The sequence below is a fragment of the Ammospiza nelsoni genome, chromosome 16 (assembly GCF_027579445.1).
Source record: "Ammospiza nelsoni isolate bAmmNel1 chromosome 16, bAmmNel1.pri, whole genome shotgun sequence".
Classification (NCBI taxonomy): domain Eukaryota; kingdom Metazoa; phylum Chordata; class Aves; order Passeriformes; family Passerellidae; genus Ammospiza; species Ammospiza nelsoni.
In genome coordinates, this window is record NC_080648.1 from 16,028,480 (window position 1) to 16,047,281 (window position 18,802).

General features: G+C 44.7%; 1 protein-coding gene across 1 annotated transcript in view; it reads left to right on the forward strand.

Moving 5' to 3' along the window:
- NSD1 (nuclear receptor binding SET domain protein 1) overlaps positions 1 to 18,802 on the forward strand; it is a 54,867-nt gene that overhangs the window by 6,166 nt on the left and 29,899 nt on the right. The window contains exons 3-5 of the mRNA XM_059483924.1: positions 8,309 to 8,441; positions 11,380 to 11,552; positions 13,458 to 16,032. Coding sequence (XP_059339907.1) covers positions 8,309 to 8,441; positions 11,380 to 11,552; positions 13,458 to 16,032 — 2,881 coding nt within the window. The remainder of the gene's footprint in view (positions 1 to 8,308; positions 8,442 to 11,379; positions 11,553 to 13,457; positions 16,033 to 18,802) is intronic.

The window sequence follows — 18,802 nt, forward strand, 5'->3', positions numbered from 1 at the left end:
TTAGAAAGGCAAAGGGAATAGAAGCATCAGAAAGAAGAAATCAGGGAGTTGTCCTAGGAGTTAAAAAACTCAACAGCTTAGGTGAATGCCACTTTTAAGACCAAAAAACGATGACCTGTGTTTGTTCTGTCTGCACAGAGCCATCTGGTGAAGAATGGTAACACGGGGGAGTTTGTCTTGGCTGCAGAGCTGTGGTGCCATGCTGAGGAAAGCAGAGGTGCAGAGTTTGGAGCCCCAGTGGTTCAGTCCTGGCTAGGAGCTCAGGCATTGCTTTGGCTGGTCTGAGTGGGTGCTCCTGACCCCAGTGCCAAGGACAGGGGAAGATGCTGCCCTGTGCTGGAGCAGGTGCCAGCTGAGGTGCTCTGTTCTTGTTGCATTAGAAATCTGGTTCCAGTGTGGCTGCTCACAGCAGTGATTAAATGTGTGACAGAGATAAAGATGGCCTGGGTGTGCATCCATCTCTTTTGTGTCCAAAAGCATTGATGAAGCCCAGAGGAATTTCAGCAGTGTGTCTTGCCTCTACTGAAGGATGGTAAAGCACTTGTTAAAATTGACGTGCTGCCTCTTCTTGGTTATCATTAAGATTTATCTCACACAGTTCTTTGGAAAAATGGCAGAGAAGTTGGGAGAAAAGTCACCTTGTGTATCACTTGTTTCCCTCTCAAGGACAGGCTGGTCCTGGCTGGGTGCCTTCACTGCTGTCTCTAGCACAACCAGAGCAGAAGGGTTGTGCTGAGTTGTCCCAGCTCATTGCCTGCACTGGTTGTAGCCTTGGCAGTGATGGAGCTGCACAATCCACAGGTGGATTCTGTGCTTTTCCAGCAGCATTCCTTGCTGTCTCTGTGGGGCTGAGGTGCTGCTGGGGTTCTGGGTGGAGAGCAAGGCTGCAGTGGAAGGGACACCACTCGAGTGCCATCAGGGAGGGGAGAGTTTTGGGAGCTCTGTTGGTGGCTGAATCACAGGGAAAGGGCAGCACATCTCTAGTCCTGGAGGCTTCCCCTGTGTTCTCCCATCCTCCTCCCCACGGAGTACGCCACCGGGGTAGGAAGGGTTGGCAAGAAAAGATTTGAGTGAGTTCTTGGTAGGGAATTTGTTCTGTTGGTCACGTGCAGTCATTGGGACAGCTGTGGATGCTGCTGGAGATAGCTCATCCCACTGCTGGGCTCTTCAGGAAAAACAGCTTTACAGTAAAATAATTATACAATAAAATAGCAGAGTAATTTGTTTTAACCTTCAGACACTCATCAGAAATAACGCACTGGGACTCCTTTTATATTTTCAGGCATTGACTTTTGCATGTGAGACACCAGAAGTGTTGAGTTGGGTGGAGCAATTCAAGTGTTGCATCCAAGCCAGAGGATGGAATGCCTTTTGGTGAGGTATTCTTTAGGAAAAAGTGAACAGTGAATTTCCTGCACAGTAGTATCTCAGCACACTGGAAACTGCCAGTTTCTTTTTCAGCTCCTGTAGTGCCTGCAGTGTTGAGTGTGCAGGGAGGCTCTCACCCTCAGCCCTGCTTGAAGCTTCCATGTTCCACTTGTTTTGGAGGAGTGTGTTCATGACTTTCCCCTCCCATTGTTGATGGAAAGATAGAAACCTGCTGTTGCCTCACAAGAAGGGTGAGGAGCAGAGTGGTTATCACCCTTTTAATAGTTCCTCCCCTTGCCCTGATGTTACTCTGTTGTTTGATTTTCCCCAAGCACCTGTTCAGACTTCCTACTGTTCTGGCTAATGTGACTGCCCGCAGATTCCTAAATAACAGCAGTAAAACAAGTCAGGTTCCTCTTGATTGTGGTTGGCAGTCCTCTCACAGTGTTCACCATGTTTAGGAAGCTGGATTCATCACAGAAAGGTTTGGAAGCATAAGTTTGTAGTACCTGGTGCCTGAAGCATGAACCTTCCCCAGGTCATGGCTTTGAGTGTGGATGTAAAGAAATAAATAAGCACCAGATAAATTTGTTGCCCTGTTAGTGTTCAAAAATTCTGATTTCAATATTAGTAGGAGTTCAGAAAAAGCAGTCGAAGTTATAAGTGCAGATTCAAACTTAATTTTGTATGAATAGAAATTTTGTTTCTTTTGGAAAAATGGTGGTTTTGGGTAGGGGGACTTACATGCTGAATGCCATCTCATTTTCAGGAGGTTATGGTTATGTGTAAGAGGCATATCTTTTTATTTGGACTAGCAAAGTGGGATCATCCCTTCTTTCCTGTGGGTAAATAAAAACTTCTGCAGAAAATGAGATTTGTAAGCCCCTCCTTAAATGTTTGTTGCTTTTAAAGAATCCCATGGACTTAAACCCAAACAGCATCAACAACCAAACCAAGCAACAAGCCAGTTCATTTTATTTAAATCAGCCCAAACTCACACTTTCTAGCTCTTGAGGTTTTATTACAGTATTCACTCTTTGCACTGTACATGTTGTTCTCTAGTTCTGCTTCATTCTGGTTACAGCTTAAGCTGTAATGAATAGAACATACATATATAAATGAGAATAGCCAAGTTTGAGAATAGCCAAGTTTCATTTTGCACAGTTTGAATCTGTTTTTCATTTTATAGATTTAGAAACTTCATGTCTGAAAAATGGGTGCTGTGTTTAACCAGTGTCTTGCTTGTGAGCAATTTGATAATACATAGAGGAGCACAAAAGTAAGGCTGAAAAGGGGGAAAATCTGATGACCTGGTTTCAGTTTGTGGTTTTTTTGTTTGTTCTCTGACACAAGAAGATATTTGTGGGTAATTGTTCTTTGTGAGAATTTGCAAACTTTTGGTAATGCCAGCGGTTCCTCTCTCACTGAAACAATTAGTGCTGATTAAAAGAGCCAGATTTAAAGAGAATGTGGTTTATAATTTAAAATGTGTGCAGATAAGCAAGTGTGAGAGTCTGTCCTCTGCTTCAGGCTCCTGGAAGTGGTCTGAAGTCTTCTGTGTGTGAGTGGATTTCTCTCCACTGGGATCTGGATGAGTTCACATCCCTTCTCTCCCCCTTCCTCCTCCTGTCTCTCTCAAACCTTGCTGTCAGGTGCATTTCTGGTAGTTGGGGTGCTGAAGTGCCAGAGCTTTCTCTTGCACTGCTCTTCCATCCAATCTGTAAGGAAAACTATTTCCACTGAATGAAACAGGGATGCTGTTACCCAGTTATCTTGGAGACTGAAACTTTGTGTTCTCTCCTCAGTACATTCTTTATTTAATATCTGTACGTGGATAACTCCTGAACTTGATAGGAATGTTTCAGGCTGTAGGAATTACTCAAAGTAGTCCAATCTGCTCTCTTGATTTTAACCTTTCAGGATGGTTCATAGCTACATATGGACCCTGAAAAACTTCAGTACCCTGGAAGATGGTAGTAAAAACTGGCCAAAGACAGCAAATAACCTGCAAGCATGTTGATAACAGAAGTTTGGTCTGTATCATAATTTTTGCTGTATTTTTTGCTGGTGAATATTTGATTAGTGAGTATTTAACGCTTCTGGATGATAATGATCCCAGATAAGAGGTGGTGTCATTCTCAGACATGAATGTAGGTCAGACGCCTGTTTGCTTTCTGCTGCAGTGCTGAGGCTGAAGAAGACTGGAGCAGTTGGGATGAAGAGCATGTCCCCAGGTCCCAGCAGCACAGGCTGCCCATGGGCTTCCAGCAGGCTTCTCCAGCTGCTCTGTTTGATTTGAAGCTTGCCATGAAGTGCCAGTGTGATTATTACTCTGGTTTCTTCAGATATGCCATTGTGTGCTGTGGTTTGGGTGGAGGTTTTGTCCATGTGGGCTCCAGTTGGGCCTGCCCCTTTCCCTGTGCAGGGATCAATTCCTGGAAGTTTTGTCACAGGGAGTGCAGGGTCAGCATTGCAGCTCTCTCTGTAAAGGCTTAAAGCTCCTGTGCTTGGTAATGGTACTTGGTATGGAGGAAACTTTGGTGATCTCTTGCTTTGTTTCAAATATCTCTTAAGCTATCAGGCACATACTATTTAATTATCTTTCAATTTTTGGTGGGTTTTTTTTAATCAGTTTGGGTTGGATTTCAGAAAATGTTCTTTAAAACGTGAATCTTTGCTAATGAGAATTATTATTTCTAGCTTCCATCACAAGGAGTTACTAATTTTGCTTTGTTGTTGTTCTTAGTCTCCTCCTTTTTACCTTTCCATGCAGCATTCCCAAGCAAAGGTTATTTCCCAATTCCTCTCCTTCTCTCTGTGTCTGTTCATTTCTCAGTGCCGGAGTGCTGGGGCTGAATGAAGTAATGAACCATGGATCACTCAGACTTCTTTCCATTCTCCCTTCATTAAGAGCAGTGCAGAGGTGGGAGTTGACCTTTTAACTATCTGTCAGCAGCAGTCACTGCATGGGAGTTGCATCCATTGCTGCTTGGTTTCTATGAGCAGAGTTAAAGGATGTGGATCCCCTGGGACAGGAGCTGTATGGACAGCTCAGTGCTGAGGTTATAACTGCTCTGCTTTGTATTAAACTCTGCTAACTCAGTGACGATGTGCTGTAGCTGAAGGGAAGTTCCATCTCCTGAAGACTCTTGGGGTAGCTTTAGCAATGCCCTTCCAGGCTTGTTCTGGAATTATTTTAATAGGAAAAACTTGCCCCAGTTGCTGCCTCTCCTTTGTGAGGGCAGAGGGTGAATAACCTGTTCTGCTGAAATGGCAGGAGCTGGGAGTGGCCTGTCCTAGGCACAGGGCACCTGTGACACCACTGTGGGGTTGGTTGTGTCAGTGGGTAACTTCTGTATAGAATCACAGAATGGTTTGGGTTTGAAGGGGCCTTAAAGGCAATGCAGTTCCAATGCCCTGCCATGGGAAAGGACACCTTCTGTTAGATGAGATTGCTCAGAGCTCCATCCAGCCTGGCCTTGAACACTTCCAGGGGTCCAGGGGCAGCCGCAGCATCTCTGGCTACCTGTACCAGGGTCTCACTACCTTCACAGGGAAGAATTTCTTCCTCACATTTAATCTAAACCTACTCACAGGTTATGGCCATTCCCCCTTGTCCTGTCACTCTGTGTCATTCTAAGTCCCTCTGCAGCAGACTGTCAGGCCCAGGCTATCCAGGTGCCTTCAAATGTCTTTCCCTCAAGTTCACTTTGGTAGGGTTTATTTCTGGTAAAAAAGCTGGTGATCTTCAGCCAGTTCAGCCATATCTGGCTCACAGGAATTGGATGGGCTTCTTATCATCTCATCCTGTTAAGAAAAAATAATGATCACCAAACTTCAAGGCATAAGAGGTGGTGATGGGGGCAGGCTGTGGACTGATCCTCAGCAAGCTTCCAGTTGTAACTAATAAGAAATAGGTATTGGGAACAAATTTGTCCTGGACATAGATGGAATGCAGAGAGAAGCACAAGAGTTGCTGGCCTGGGAATGAGACGTTTGAAGAGAGCACTGGAAGTTTGTGGGGCAGAGTTGTTGCTGTTTGTGCCCCTGGCAGTGATGTTTGGGCCAGCTCATGTGTGGGGTGTGACTTACCTGCAGCTACCAGTGTGGTGAGATCTGCTCAGGAGATATCCCCGTGCCATGCTGCTGCTGCAGGGCCCTGGGCAGGTATCTGCTGTACACTCAGAGGAAAAGATTATTAGTGTCATTGTTTACACTCTATTGGTTAATTACCCTTTGGATGTGGCCACCTCCTTTTATGTTCATCCTTGGCTTTGATTCTCTTCAGTTCGTGCCTGAAACAGGCTTGGCAGAATCTTCCTCCATTATTTTTGGGGGATCAGTGGCTTCTTTCTTGCTTTACTTCATCATCCTTTACACACAGTGGTTTTTGCTGCCCCAGCCTTTCTGCAAAACATGTTCTGTCCCTGGCTTCATTGAGTAACATTGTTTATAATTAAGTCAGGAATAAACTGTAATAGGGCATTCTTGGCCAAGTATTTCCATGATGGCTTTCCAAAGCAGGTCAGAATTGGGAGTGTGCAGGGCTCCAATGACTGCAGATCACTGCTTTGGGGCTATAATTTTTCTATCATGCTGCAGAGTTTAAAGGAAGCGACTTAACTGTACCTGGGAAGGACAATAATTGCTGCTTTTGCTCCTCTGCTCTTGGCTATTCAGTGTTACACCTTTTGAAAGTCTAGCAGATTTTTTTCTCCTGTAAAGAAAAAAAGTGTTAAGGCATCTCTGGCAGGTTGGTAGGATTTAGGGAGACTGGAGAGGAAAAATATGCAAGACAGTGACCTGCTGCAGTGCATCCTGTCACGAGGCTTCCCTCAGGACATGATGCTTCCTGATCTGCCTCTGTGCCCCACTGGTGGGGACTTTGTGGTGGGTGATGGTGAGTCCAACACCTGACTGCTAATGCTGGGGAAATGAGAGAGGAAACTGGGCAGGAATGAGAATAGCTGCTGACTTCTTAGAAAGAGGTTTAGGCATTGTCTGAATAGTTTCTTGAAAGCCACCTTTTCACTCGGCTGGGGTGTTGGAGGTTGACAAAGAGTTGATTTAAATGCAGACTTGCCTAAGGGCAGGGGCTGCGGGTGTCGTTCAGGTGGATCAATGTGAATGGCTCTGGCAAACCTCCAGTGAGGTTTTACTGCTCTGTCCAGTGCCTGTGCTCAGGTTACAGTTGTCAGTAGGATGCACATCCATTGTATGTGTATGCACAGCATTGGAGATAATCAGCTGGAATATACCTGTATCCCTCAAAACCCAGGCTGGAAATCTGTAAAAAAAATTTTAGGCCAAAGTGGCATTTACAAGAGCTCAGGCAAGGGGTTTGCATCTGAAAGTGCATCTGCATTTTAAAGGAACAGCTGAGGCAGCACCTCTGGTCCTGTGCTCACAGATCCAGCTGCAGACACAGAGGGTGCAGCAGGGCAGTGGCAGAGAGGGGCTGCAGCCCCTGCCCCGTGCTGTTCACATTCCCTGTTCCTGAACTCCTGCTCAGCAATAAGTTATTGTGTGGCTTTTGATGAGTGAGTGAGAAGAATTTCAATAATGTAGTGTGTAACATCATTACGTGCCTTTTTTCATGTGACAGGGTTTATTCTTTTGTGTTTTCTTTAACCACATGAAGAAGAGCCATAAAACTCAATGAGAAACGGAATATACCTTTTATTAGAGAGGTCTGTTGTGTTTTAGTTGCTGGGATGTTGAACTGGGTATGGCAAGAGACGTGCCTGGAGCAGGGTGGTTAGCAGGATGGAGAAGAGAAGCAGAAAGGTGTGTGTTTGTGCTCTGACAACTTTAATGAGGAGCATTACTGGCAGGAAAAATACCTGGGGTGCTTCTTGGAGCTCTTAAAATGCTGAACCCACCTGGGACATGTTGGTGGGTGCTGCTAAAAAGACAGGATACCCCACAGCTGGGTATAGGGACTCTTGTATCCTGTGAAAACCTATTGTATCTCATCTTGGCTCAGTTATTCACAACACCAAAGCTCCTGGATCCTCTCCTTGGCACAGGTCCTGCACATGCAGCCAGAGAGGCTTCGTGCTTCACAAACAGCTCGGGATCTGCTCTCAGCTCCTGGGCAGTGACACAGAAATGGCATTAAACACTCTAGGGTTTGTGTATTGAAAGATTTCGGTGTTCTTGTGGCTGCTGCGCAGCCCTGAGAAGCTGAGTGGATTTGGGTGACTGTGTGTGCAGAGTTGATAGTTGTGAGCAGCTTTTGGAGACAGGCAAGGTCAGTGTTGTGTGTGTGTCCTGGAGGGGGGTGCCTGCTGTTACACTCCCTTTCTGCTCTGTAGTTATGGAGCAAAGCAACACCAGATCTGCTCATACAAGCTAAACATCAGAATATACATTTTTTTGTGATTGTGTCTGCCTTTGGTTTCAAATATTTTCTGGTGAAGCTTTTTCCTGAGCACATATGAGAAGCAGGAAAGTTACTAACTTGTACATACCAACCTTTTTTTTTTTTTTTTCCCTAACTGATAAACACTTGCTGTTTTATCATGTTTCAGTCAGGAAAATTTCACTGTCTCTTACTGTTACTTTTTCAGTATGTTGCCACCTTCGAAATTAACAAACTAGTGGTGGTGAAATAATGGGGTCTAGTAGTGACTCCAAATATTTACCTGTTCAAATGTGTGAAGTTTGAGTGCAGTAATTTACCAGAGGTCACGATATTTACTAAAAAAAAAATAACAAAAAACCTTCTCAAATCCTCTTATTGTTTTGTTCTTGCAGAAGAATGGGGAGAACCATTGTGTTCTTTGAAGGTGTAGGAGCCACTAAGTAAAATCAGGACTTGCTTTTTAATGTAAATGTCTCTGCTGTCCCGTGTAATCTGCACACAGGGGGGGAGGCAAATCTCTTCAAAAGCATCTGGAGCTTTAGTGATTTCTTGTGTTCTGGTTTTTCCCCAAAGATCCGAGTCAAGAAGAATCCTCCAGTGAAGTATGAAGTTGGGGATCTTGTTTGGGCCAAGTTCAACAGACGCCCATGGTGGCCATGCACAATTTGTCATGACCCAGTGCTGGACTGTCACTCAAAAATGAAAGGTACTGTATCTACTCAGACCACAAAGTGGAGGTGTTGTGTATGGCAGGATGCTGCAGTTTTTAATTAATTTTAAAAGCATTTCTGGCCTTTGAAAGGTGTGAAGAAATAGACTCTGCTGTGGAAAACAAGACCTGGGTCCATAAAGTAGAGCTAAATGAGGGAGGTGGCAGGAAGAAGAAGGGGCTGGGGGTGATGAAGTGGCACAGATATCTGTGGGGCATTTAGGCTGTTCTTCCCAGACTGTAGGAAGGACAGATAGCTGGGCTAAGCTCAGGGCAGTGCAGAAGAAAAAGCAACCTCTCAGAAAAGTTATGCAGAGAAGAAGGAGATGGATCAGAGCAGTGGAACAGGTGAGGAAGCAGAGCTGGGAAGATCGGAGTGTGTGAGGACACAGAGTTGTTGTTGGAGAATGGGAGGCTGGAGAGGCTGAGGAGTGGAGTGTGGGGTAGTGCAGTGTAGCTGCTAAGTGCCTGAGGGTGTGATGGGAACACGTGCATGGAAGTGAAATTTTTGGGTCTTATTTGGCACAAAAAAGTAAGGGGTTGTTGACAGGAAATTCTGGAAAAACCAAGAGATGGAGCCATGTATGTGACTGTTCAGGGTATAGTGTGAGTGAGCTGAGTGTGAGGAGGAGAGATGGGCATAAACAACAGAGCTGTGTGTGCTTGGCCACAGGAGAGAGCCAGGAAGGGAGAAAAAGAGTCTTGAAAGATCAAGGCAGAGATAGGTGAGTGATGGAGAGAACAGAAGGGAAATGAGGAATTGTTTGCTTTTACTATCATACCAGATGCCACGGGGAGACTGCCACAAACAGAAAGGCTTATTATTTGTTCCTGGTTTCCCCTTCTGATTCTTTCTGTTCTCTGGGCAACTCGAAACCCCTTGAACAGGTGTCCTCTGCCACTGACAGCTCTAGACTGGTGAGATTGCCACTCACTACTGGTTTTGTGTCCAGGTTTTGTGGCCCTTGCCAGCCTAAGCACAAGTGCTGTGCATGAGTGGAGTTCTTTTTGAGTGGCCATCGGCTCAGAGCCACGGCTGTTTCTCTAGACATGAAGTAGCTTTTCCTACGTGATGCTCACATAATCCCCAAGCCTGCTTGCTGAAGTCTTCTTTCTTCACCTCCCCCTTCATCCTTTGGGGAGGCATTTATCCTGATTCTAGAGAATAGTGAATGTGCTATTTTAAATAGTCTGTTTCCAGCTCTCAAAATCCTGTCAGAGATGTTTCCAGAAGATATGCTGATATATATTGTCTCCCAACATCCCTCCTCATGAAGTTTTGGGCAGGATTTAATGTACATAGCTGTCCAGTATTCCCCTCTCAGCCTGTGCATGAGGATTGACAATAAAGGAATTCTGCAGGGAGGAAAAGCTCTGTCAGCAAGTTCCAGGAAGGCCTGATCTCCAGCCACATGAGGGACTCTCCCACCATTGTTTTATCTGTGTTCAAACCAGTGGAGCTCATGGGAAAATTATATTTTCCAGCTGTGGCTGTATGTAATCTGCTTGTCCTCCCTTCCCAATGCCAAGGTGGCAAAGCAGATGGATCAGAGCTCGGGCACTTTTGGGCAGGAGGAGCTGGGCTCTGTGTGCACTGCAGGAAGCTCAGTCCTACTGCCTTGGCTCTCCTGTTGCCAAGGGAACAAGCCCTTCAAAACAAGGCAGGTCGCTTCAACCTTGTCTCTTGTGCTGAAAGCTCTTCTCTTGGGATTTCAGGAACGGTGTTTAGTTAAAGGCAGTTTACCTTTTCTCAGCAAGCTCTTGGCTTGGAAGATTTTTGAAGCTGGAAGGTGTAGGCTCAGTGGCTTGAGTCCCAGAACTGTGAATGGGGTGGATGCAGCCTGTGATCTTTGCACTTGGTTTGATGTTGTTCTGGTGGTTGTTTGTCATCCTCTCAGTGGTCTTGGTTAGAATCTCAGTTTCAACATCACTTAAGGCCAGGCTGCCACACTGTGCTGGCACCCTGGAAGAGGCAGCACAAACCAAATGGGCTGGGAGTGTAGTCTGCCTGTTCAGAGGGTGAAGGTGTTTCCAGGAGAAGGTTAATGCATTGCAGCAGACTGTAGGGAGAAGTTTGTATCCCATAAGTGTTGTTTGCTCTGTTCCAATGCTTGTGACCTGTCCTTTTAAACCCAGTACTGATTCAGTCTTTATTTGTACCATGTGTGTTCAATTTTCTTGCATAGAAAGTACCTTTAAAGCATCTTTGGATGCGCCCCTATGATTGAATTTCTTCTCTTTCTCTGCACCTCTTGTGTCTGAAGTATGGAGAAACTTACTGCAACTAATGTTGTGTCATATTGCACCTAATATTTTCAGTGTGTGTGCACGTGTTTGCTTAAATCCTGCTGTTCATGTTTTATGTTCCAAATAAGACTTTGTTTGGTATTAAAACATGGAAGAGGATGGGATGTGTTGTGATGGGGGAGGCTCAACCTGTGTGAGTAAATCCTATCCAGAAGGATGTCAGTTCTGGGTGTTCCCAGCACTGTTGTGTTTTCCCAACGGTCAAGTGCTCTGGACTGTTTAATCATTAATCAGGGAGTAGCAGGAAAAAATGTTCTGCCTGGTGTGTTGTGTCTCTCAAGGAAAAAAAAAAATAGATATTTTTACCTTCTCTTTTTATGCAAGCAATCTTTGCTGTAGGAAGATGACCAATCATAGGCGTGTTAATCAATTGTTTGTAAAAACCAAAAAAAGCCCAAACAATTTAAAAATAGAATAGTAATGTAGAGTCTAAATATAGACAGTAGCAAACAAAGGGATCTGCCTTAGTTGTGAGTAGAAATCTCCAGAACTGGCATTTATGTGGGAATGTTGTTAAGCAAAATTTAATTGAAAATTACTTCTCCAATAGTTACTGTTTTCTGTGTCTCTTTTTGTGTCTTTATTCTGTTACATACAAGGGATAATTCTGTTAAATTTCTTGAAATAGTTTCCAGTGGGAGACCATACCGAGAGTATTATGTGGAAGCCTTAGGAGAACCTTCAGAGAAAACCTGGGTTCCTGGGAAAGCTGTTGTCCTCTTTGAAGGGAGACATCAGTTTGAAGAGCTGCCTGTTCTCCGGAAAAGAGGAAAGCAAAAGGAAAAAGGATACAAACACAAGGTGAAAGAGCTGTTTTGTGTAATATGTTTTTATTTCTTTGAATCTGCACAGTACAAAATATTCCTTTATGCCTGAATTTGTACTTTGACAGCTTCTGTGAGACTGACTGCAGCAAGTCAGGGAAAGGATTCTTTGTGTCCTTACAGCAGCATAGTTTATAAACTGCCAGGAGTTTCCAGGCTCTCTTCTATGCTGGGGTGTGGCCTGCTGCTTCTATTGCCCTGGACAGCTCTGGAAGGCAGAGGAATCTGGGCTCTGTTGGTGTGGGATCTGTTTAGCAGCACAGCCCTCTCCTGCTGTGGATTGCAGCACTGCTAAAAAACTTCCATGCTCTCTGGCAGCCTCCTTTGGCTGCTCTCAATCAGAGGTGGAGTTGCATGCTTCACTAGATCACTGGCTGAGATAAAGCAGTGGGGTTTTTAGCACTGCTTCGGTAATTCTCTTTATAGAAACCTGTTAGGACTTATAATTTGACTTGGAAAATGCTTTGTCAGTGAGCCTGTGGGAATGAGTTTTGTGGCTCATCGCACCATCTCCGTTTCCAAACATAACAGCCCTGAGCAGTTGTAGCCAGTTAATGTAATGTGACACAGGGGTCTGGTCTATGTCTTTAGGAAGGTGACTGCAGAAATTAACTCGTTGGAATAGCTGAAGTGAGGAACTGCAGAGGCTACTGTGTTGCTGTGAGAGAGCAAATAGTTACACTAGGCAATGGTATCTGGTTTTTCTTTTTTTTTCCTACTCTAAAGCTTTATAACCTGTGTTAGTGCAGAACCATCAGATTGAATGTGCTCTTGCAGATGTGAGTCCCTGGGGGCAGTGGCCTTATTTGGTTTTTCTTTTCCAAGGGCATGTTCAGTATCTTCTTAAAGGACTTCTCTCCTTGTGCTCTCAACAACTAGTGACTTGCTCCCAAGTAACTTCTCTGGTCCTAGAAGTGCTGCGTGGCTGAAATCTCATTCTAAATGTAAATGGAGTGCCAGCATGCCTGCAGTTGAGGGAATCAAACATTTGTTACTCACATAAATGTCCAGGTTTGCACCCCTGGAAGCCAAAATTGATGCAAAGCTGAGAGTATTTGGCTGGATTGCTATCAGGTTTTCTTGAATCTGCTGAGATGAGACTTTGTTGGTTTGGGTTTTTCTTTAGGAAAAAAGTGTCAGCAATGTGAATTGTTCCTCCTGCCTTGGACTTGGTTTTGATTTTAGGAGCAATTGTGAAGCTCTTGGTTTGCTGTTGTGCAGCCAAAAACTATACATGCAGATAAGAAACAAGTTTCTTATTGATTTTGAGTGTTAGCAGAGGTTCCTGTTAAGTATGCAGAGAGCTTTCTGGTTTTCCTACAGATACAGAGTTATACTGGGAGAATTCCCAGGAATGAACATTGTGAACTTGATAGAGCACATCTTAGATGTGTGTGGAGCTCATGTTAGTCCCGAGGTGAGTTGATGGAGAGGGCAGATCGTGCTCTGAATTCAGGGGATGCAGGAAGAATCAACAATGAGGACAGCAAGCAGCTCAGATATTTTGAGGAAAACCGTGCTGCATTTGCCTTGTGAGGCTTGCTGGCTGTAGCTTTGCATTTCTGTGCCAGGGATCCATACCATATTCATTGCCCTTTACAGGCTGTTGTGTTCAGGGTGTGTTGGCATGCCAAGACATCCGATTCTTCAGAGACCTTTACTTTCCAGGGACCTTTTTACTGTTCTGGGAATGCACAGGGCTCAGCTGGAATGCAGGGTGCTTACCCAGGAGCAGTACTTCCTGTGTCTGCCAGACACAGTCCCAGGGAATTGTCTTAAAGATGCAAAATGCAGGAATGTCTCTCCGTGCCTTGTGCTCCTTGCTTTTACCTCTTTAAGTACCTACTCAAATTTTGTCTTCTTTTTGTCTCCAACTTTTAAGGTTCCTCAGAAATTTAGAGCTAAATGGGAAGTCAGTGTTGGACAGGCAGAAGACATTCTTCTTGGGGGTCCAGAGGATCAGAAGTGCAGCCAGAGCTCGAGTGAGCCGGACAGCGAGAAGGACGTGCAGCTGGAATACTACAGCAATGGCCCTGGGGCAGAAAGGGACACGCAACTGAACGGCTGCTTAAAATCCTTGGCTTTTGACTCCAGACACGTGGCCAGTGAAAAAGGAAAATTGCACATCAAGCCACAGGTGAAAACAACCTCTGAAAGCAGAAAAAGGACTAGAGTAAAAAAGAGTGGCGCCAGAGGGGAAACATCGAGGGAAGAAATCAAAGACAAAACACCAGAGAGCGTAGTTAGAAACGTGATTGTTGGGGACCTACCAGAGAAGCACGCGTCTCACGAGCTTCGGCGCATTGCCAACAGCCTGACAGCAGCCAGCAGCACCAGGGAAAACCATTTGCTGTCCTCCTTTGGAGAAAGACGCTTTGAAAAGACACCTCTAAAACCAGACTATGAGAATCGTAAAAGTGACACTCTGAAAAGCACCCTCCAAGGAGATTTGTTTTCCAGCCCATCTTTTGAGAGAGAGAAGAGCTCTCTGGGCATTTTGTGCAGTTCCAAGTTACAAATACACTATTCTGCATCTGATGGTGGTGTTGAGAAAAAACAAACTGAATCAGATTCATCCTCTTCCCTCTCTGATGGTGGGAACAGCGATGTAGATACCATGGACCAAAGTTCAGAGAGAGCCTCTAGTGCTCTTGAAGTTAGTGATTCTTCAGATAAAGTGGAGAAGGACTTTGCTATGACATCAAGTGGAAACATTAAACTTTCCATGTATCTTTCTCAGAAGAGCAGCAGAAGGGCCAGGAAGAAGTCACACAGAGATCACAAAGCTCTGGGAGGTTTGGTAACCAACAGACTTGATGCTGAATTTGTGGATGGGGAGCTTGAAGTAGGTTTGTCTGATGCTGAGATGCCATTGACACCTCTCGAGTGCTCTTCAGATGTGAGAAATTACAATCTTTCCCTAGCAAACAAGCACACTACCCCCCAAAGTGTTTCCAAGGATGGCTCCTGGCCTGCTGTTACAAATCAAGCAGTCTTGAAATCAAAAAGCGTGAAATTACCCGGAAGCAGAAGTATAAAATGTAAACATAAAGAAAAGGTTGCTGGGTTGGAGCCTTCTCTTGCGGAAGAGGAGGGTGGTGTGAATCACTGTTCTTCAGATACCAAAGGTTTCTCTGGCCTTTCAAGAGATTCTCTTCAGAGAAGTGGAAAAGTTGATGGTCAGAAACTGTTAAACAACATGCATGAGAAACCCAGGGATTCTGCTGAAATTGAAACAGCCGTGGTGAAGCACGTTCTGTCAGAGCTGAAGGAACTGTCCTATCGGTCCATGAATGATGATGCCAGTGACTCTGGCGCTCCAAAGGCCACAGTACCTTTGCTTTTCTCTTCTGCTTCTGGTCGTTTGCCCATTGAACCAGATTACAAATTCAGCACCTTGTTAATGATGTTGAAGGATATGCATGACAGTAAGACAAAAGAGCAGCAACTGATGACTGGTCAAAATATAGTCCCATTTCGAAATACCAGCACAAGTGATGGTTCTGGAAGCAATTCTGCAAGTGGTCTCAAGTCTTTGTCCATTGTAGGTCCCCCATATAAAATAGAAAAAAATGGAGATTGTGTCCAGGAAACAGTAACTCCAAACTCTGCTCTAAGCAACTCCTCATTTTCACGTGGTCCTCCAACCAAGTTGACAGGGATTGGTACTGGTAAAAGGGAGCCTGCGAGTGCTGCTGTTTCTGGGACAAACGGCACAAATTGCCTGTCCAAACGCAACTGTTCAAAATCTAAGCAGTCATCAAAGCTTGGAGATAAAACAGTTTCAAACAGAAAGGACTTAAAACCAGGAGGGCCAAGTAAGTTGCTAAGTCGGTTACCCAGAGATTCAGGAGAACGTTCATTCCGTGGGCACAGTTCGGTTACCAGTCCTCTAGGGAATGAGGCAGAAGATACTGAGAGGAAGGAGTGTATTGATTTAACAGAGCATTCAACTGATGAAGACTCTGCCTGTTTATCTGATGACAATTTAGGTCGTATTGGAAGGAGACCTGAAGCTGGTAGAAAAAAAGAGAGCTGCAATTCTACTGAAAATGGGGAGAGTCCAGACTTGGATTCAGAGGCAAATAGTGAGAGCTCTCTTGGTGATGAGTCTAATGATACCAATCACGTAGCACCCAAAAAGCGATGGCAGCGTTTTAACCAAAGCAGTGCTAGATCTAATAAGCACACCAGTAGATCTAGGGAACAAGGAAACTTGGAGAGTGCCTTTGGCCTGAATTCTCGTGGCTTTTCACTGAAGGGAAATGAGTGCTTGGGACGTAGGCATTCCCCTCATTCAAAGGTGCTTGAGGGAGACTTGGCAGTTCAGGACTTTGAGAATCGTTTAGACTTAGTTGATAAACGTTTGAATGTATGTGGTAAGCCAAACACCAGTCTGATGGACTCAGAAACAGAGCTTGGCAACTTTGCTCCCCAGTCTGAATTCTCTGCACAAGGTAAGGGAGCTGGACTTGCGCCAGAGTATTTGTATACATTTTACACTTTTTCATTTAAAGGATAAGTTACAGAACTTGTGGCTGACAATGTGAAGATATCTACATCTGAGCAGAAGAAAGTGTGGGACCTTGGTTTGAGTTCTGTAAGCATGGAGGACAAAGGAGGCAGAGTCATTATGAGTTTGTACTCAGGTTATTGGTCAGAAAATTTTGCACACATTAAAAATCTTTAGTTCTTCCACAGTGAAAGGTAAAATAAGAATCCTTCTGACCCTGGGATTTTTTTTTTTAACTTATGCCTTCATAATGTGTTCCTTAGAGCCACAAATTTGATGTTAGTGGGGTAGGTCAATGCTAGAAAGTTCCAGAAAACTGAGCCTCAATGGCTGCTCTGTTCTTTATCTTTCATAGTCCTCTTTGACATAGTTTGTCTTCAGTTGGTTCTGTAGGATTTCCTCAAGACAATGTGTTGGGAGGTTTTTAGTTCTTAGTGTGGAATTTTATTAGCTGCTCATAGTGACTTGTGGAGCCCTACAGATTTCCTAATTTACAGTTCTGGTGTGGCTGCTTGATGGGTGAGAGAGAACAGAAGAGAGGGAGGCTGAGCTGGAGGTGGGTCTGGAATATGGCAGGCAGAAGTAAGGCAGCAGCACTGGAAGGGAAATGATCCAAGCAGGAGGAGGCTTCTGAGGGCCTCTCCCACAGAGGTGGGGACATTTGGTTAAAGCCAATGGAAGAAATAAAAGAGTGTGTGGAAGAATAGGGCGAACAGAACCTTATTCAACATGTACCATCTTCTGGCTTCTGCAGGGAATCTGGGGAAACACACCTTAATAAAACCAATAAAATTAGGTTTTTGCATAGGTTTCACCACACTAATTGCTCTAATCTAATTGTGATATCATAAAATGATACAACTTATCATTATTTTGAGCCTGTGTGCATTCTGTCACTTATGTGTTCTCTCAGTGCAGATTTTGATGTGTGTATTTTGCTTTTTGTGGTTGCTGGAGGCAGCCTGCACTTCTGTTACAATTGTGGCAAAGACAGCTCTTGGCTTGGTGGTTGTGGGACCTGCCCAAGGCAAGTTGCAGCAGGCACAGAAAACAAGCCTATAGGGTGTAACACCTGGGGTAGAAGTTCTGGTTTTCAGTCATGACCAGCTTAATCATTCACTGACTCTGGCTGGGTCTGTGTGTTTTTGAGGACTGAGGTCTCTGTAGAGCAGGTGAGAGGATGCACGTTCTGGGGGTTCTTCCTTCACACTGAGATCCTGGCAGGTTCTTACAGCCTCATGGTGGTTTGGCAGTTGAAGCATTCCTCTGTGATGCTGTGTGAGGTGAAGATGAAGGTGTGCAGAGTGAGCTAGGGAAGAGGAGGTGCTGAGAGGCAGTAAAGTTGGGAGGGCAGTGCCAGAGGAAGGCAGCAGGCTCTGGGGAGGTGGCAGCAGTGTGAGGACTGTACAGGGATGCAGCAGCAGGCAGGGCCTGGGTTTGCTGACAAAAGTGCCAGATCAACAGCTGCAGCATAAACTAATTCCCCTGCCCTACACAGCACGTGGGCTCTGTACCCACCCACCCCCTTTGTACAGATGTGCTGTGGGGAGGCACCAGTGCCACTGGCAGGGCTGCTGTGACATCCCCAGTGCAGGTGGGGCTGAGTCAACCTCTAATGCTCTGTTGAGACCATTCCTTTATGGTGGGCAAGGTCTAGAAAGCAAAGAAGCTGATGCTGGAAACTGGACTGACTGCAGTGCTTTGAGATGTGAGCAATCCTTGCCCACAGCAAGCAGCTTCAGTGTAAGAGAAAACAGATTGCAGTCACAACTGTCCCATTTCCACTAAGCTCAAACTGCATAAAGTCTTCATCATAGTTAAATGGCAGCATTGGGCATAATTTTGCCACAAACCTTGTACAGTGGTTTAGAGCAAATAAGGCAGATGTGAAGATTGGTGGATTTGGCTGATGTAAGCCAATTTTATAAATAATAGTTTCATCAGGTCTGTGATTTGCCACTGTCAATCTGCATTTGGGATTCTTGTATGGGATTCCTTTTGGGAACAAAAAGCAGTTAAACCAGCCCTTCTGGCACAGTGCTGTGTATTCTGCTGCACAGTTTTGGAGCTCTAAATAGTTGCCTGGTGAGGATATTCATCCCATAACTGCTTATGTGCTGAAATATGTGTTTCACTCTGACACCTGTGCGGAGTGTTAATAGAGGCTGAAAATAGCTGTGTTTGAGAAAGTTGTTTCTTTCTTCTCTTTTGGCCAAGTTTGACATTTTCATGCTTGTTTAACCACAAAGCCACAATAAAATGTAGCAATCTTGTCCAACATCCCTGTTCTGAAGCATTGCATTGAAATGCTTTGTTATAAAATGCTTCCGTTTTAAAGAAGAAAAAGCCACCTCCTACAAATGAAATGAAGCAAAGAGAATATTTATTGTTTGTTCCAAAACTTCCAGGAGATGCAGGTATATTCCTGACTAGGGGAAATCTTTGGGCAGTATTATTTAATGACTTTGAATGGTAAAAAGGAGAAAAGTCAGAGATATTCAGAGGTATTCTGAGAAGTGAGAAAAAGACATAAATGTGCATCACCTTGCTTTTGCAGCTTGCTAAGAAGAGTTGTTCTAGTGTCAGGGATGAGTTTTTTGGAGCTTGCCTTGTGTTGTTGTGTCGAGGTGGTGTGGTTAGGGTTGTGGTGAGGAAACACCTTTTACCTTGCAATGCCACCACACTGTGCAGAGACAAGAAGTGCTGCAGTCACT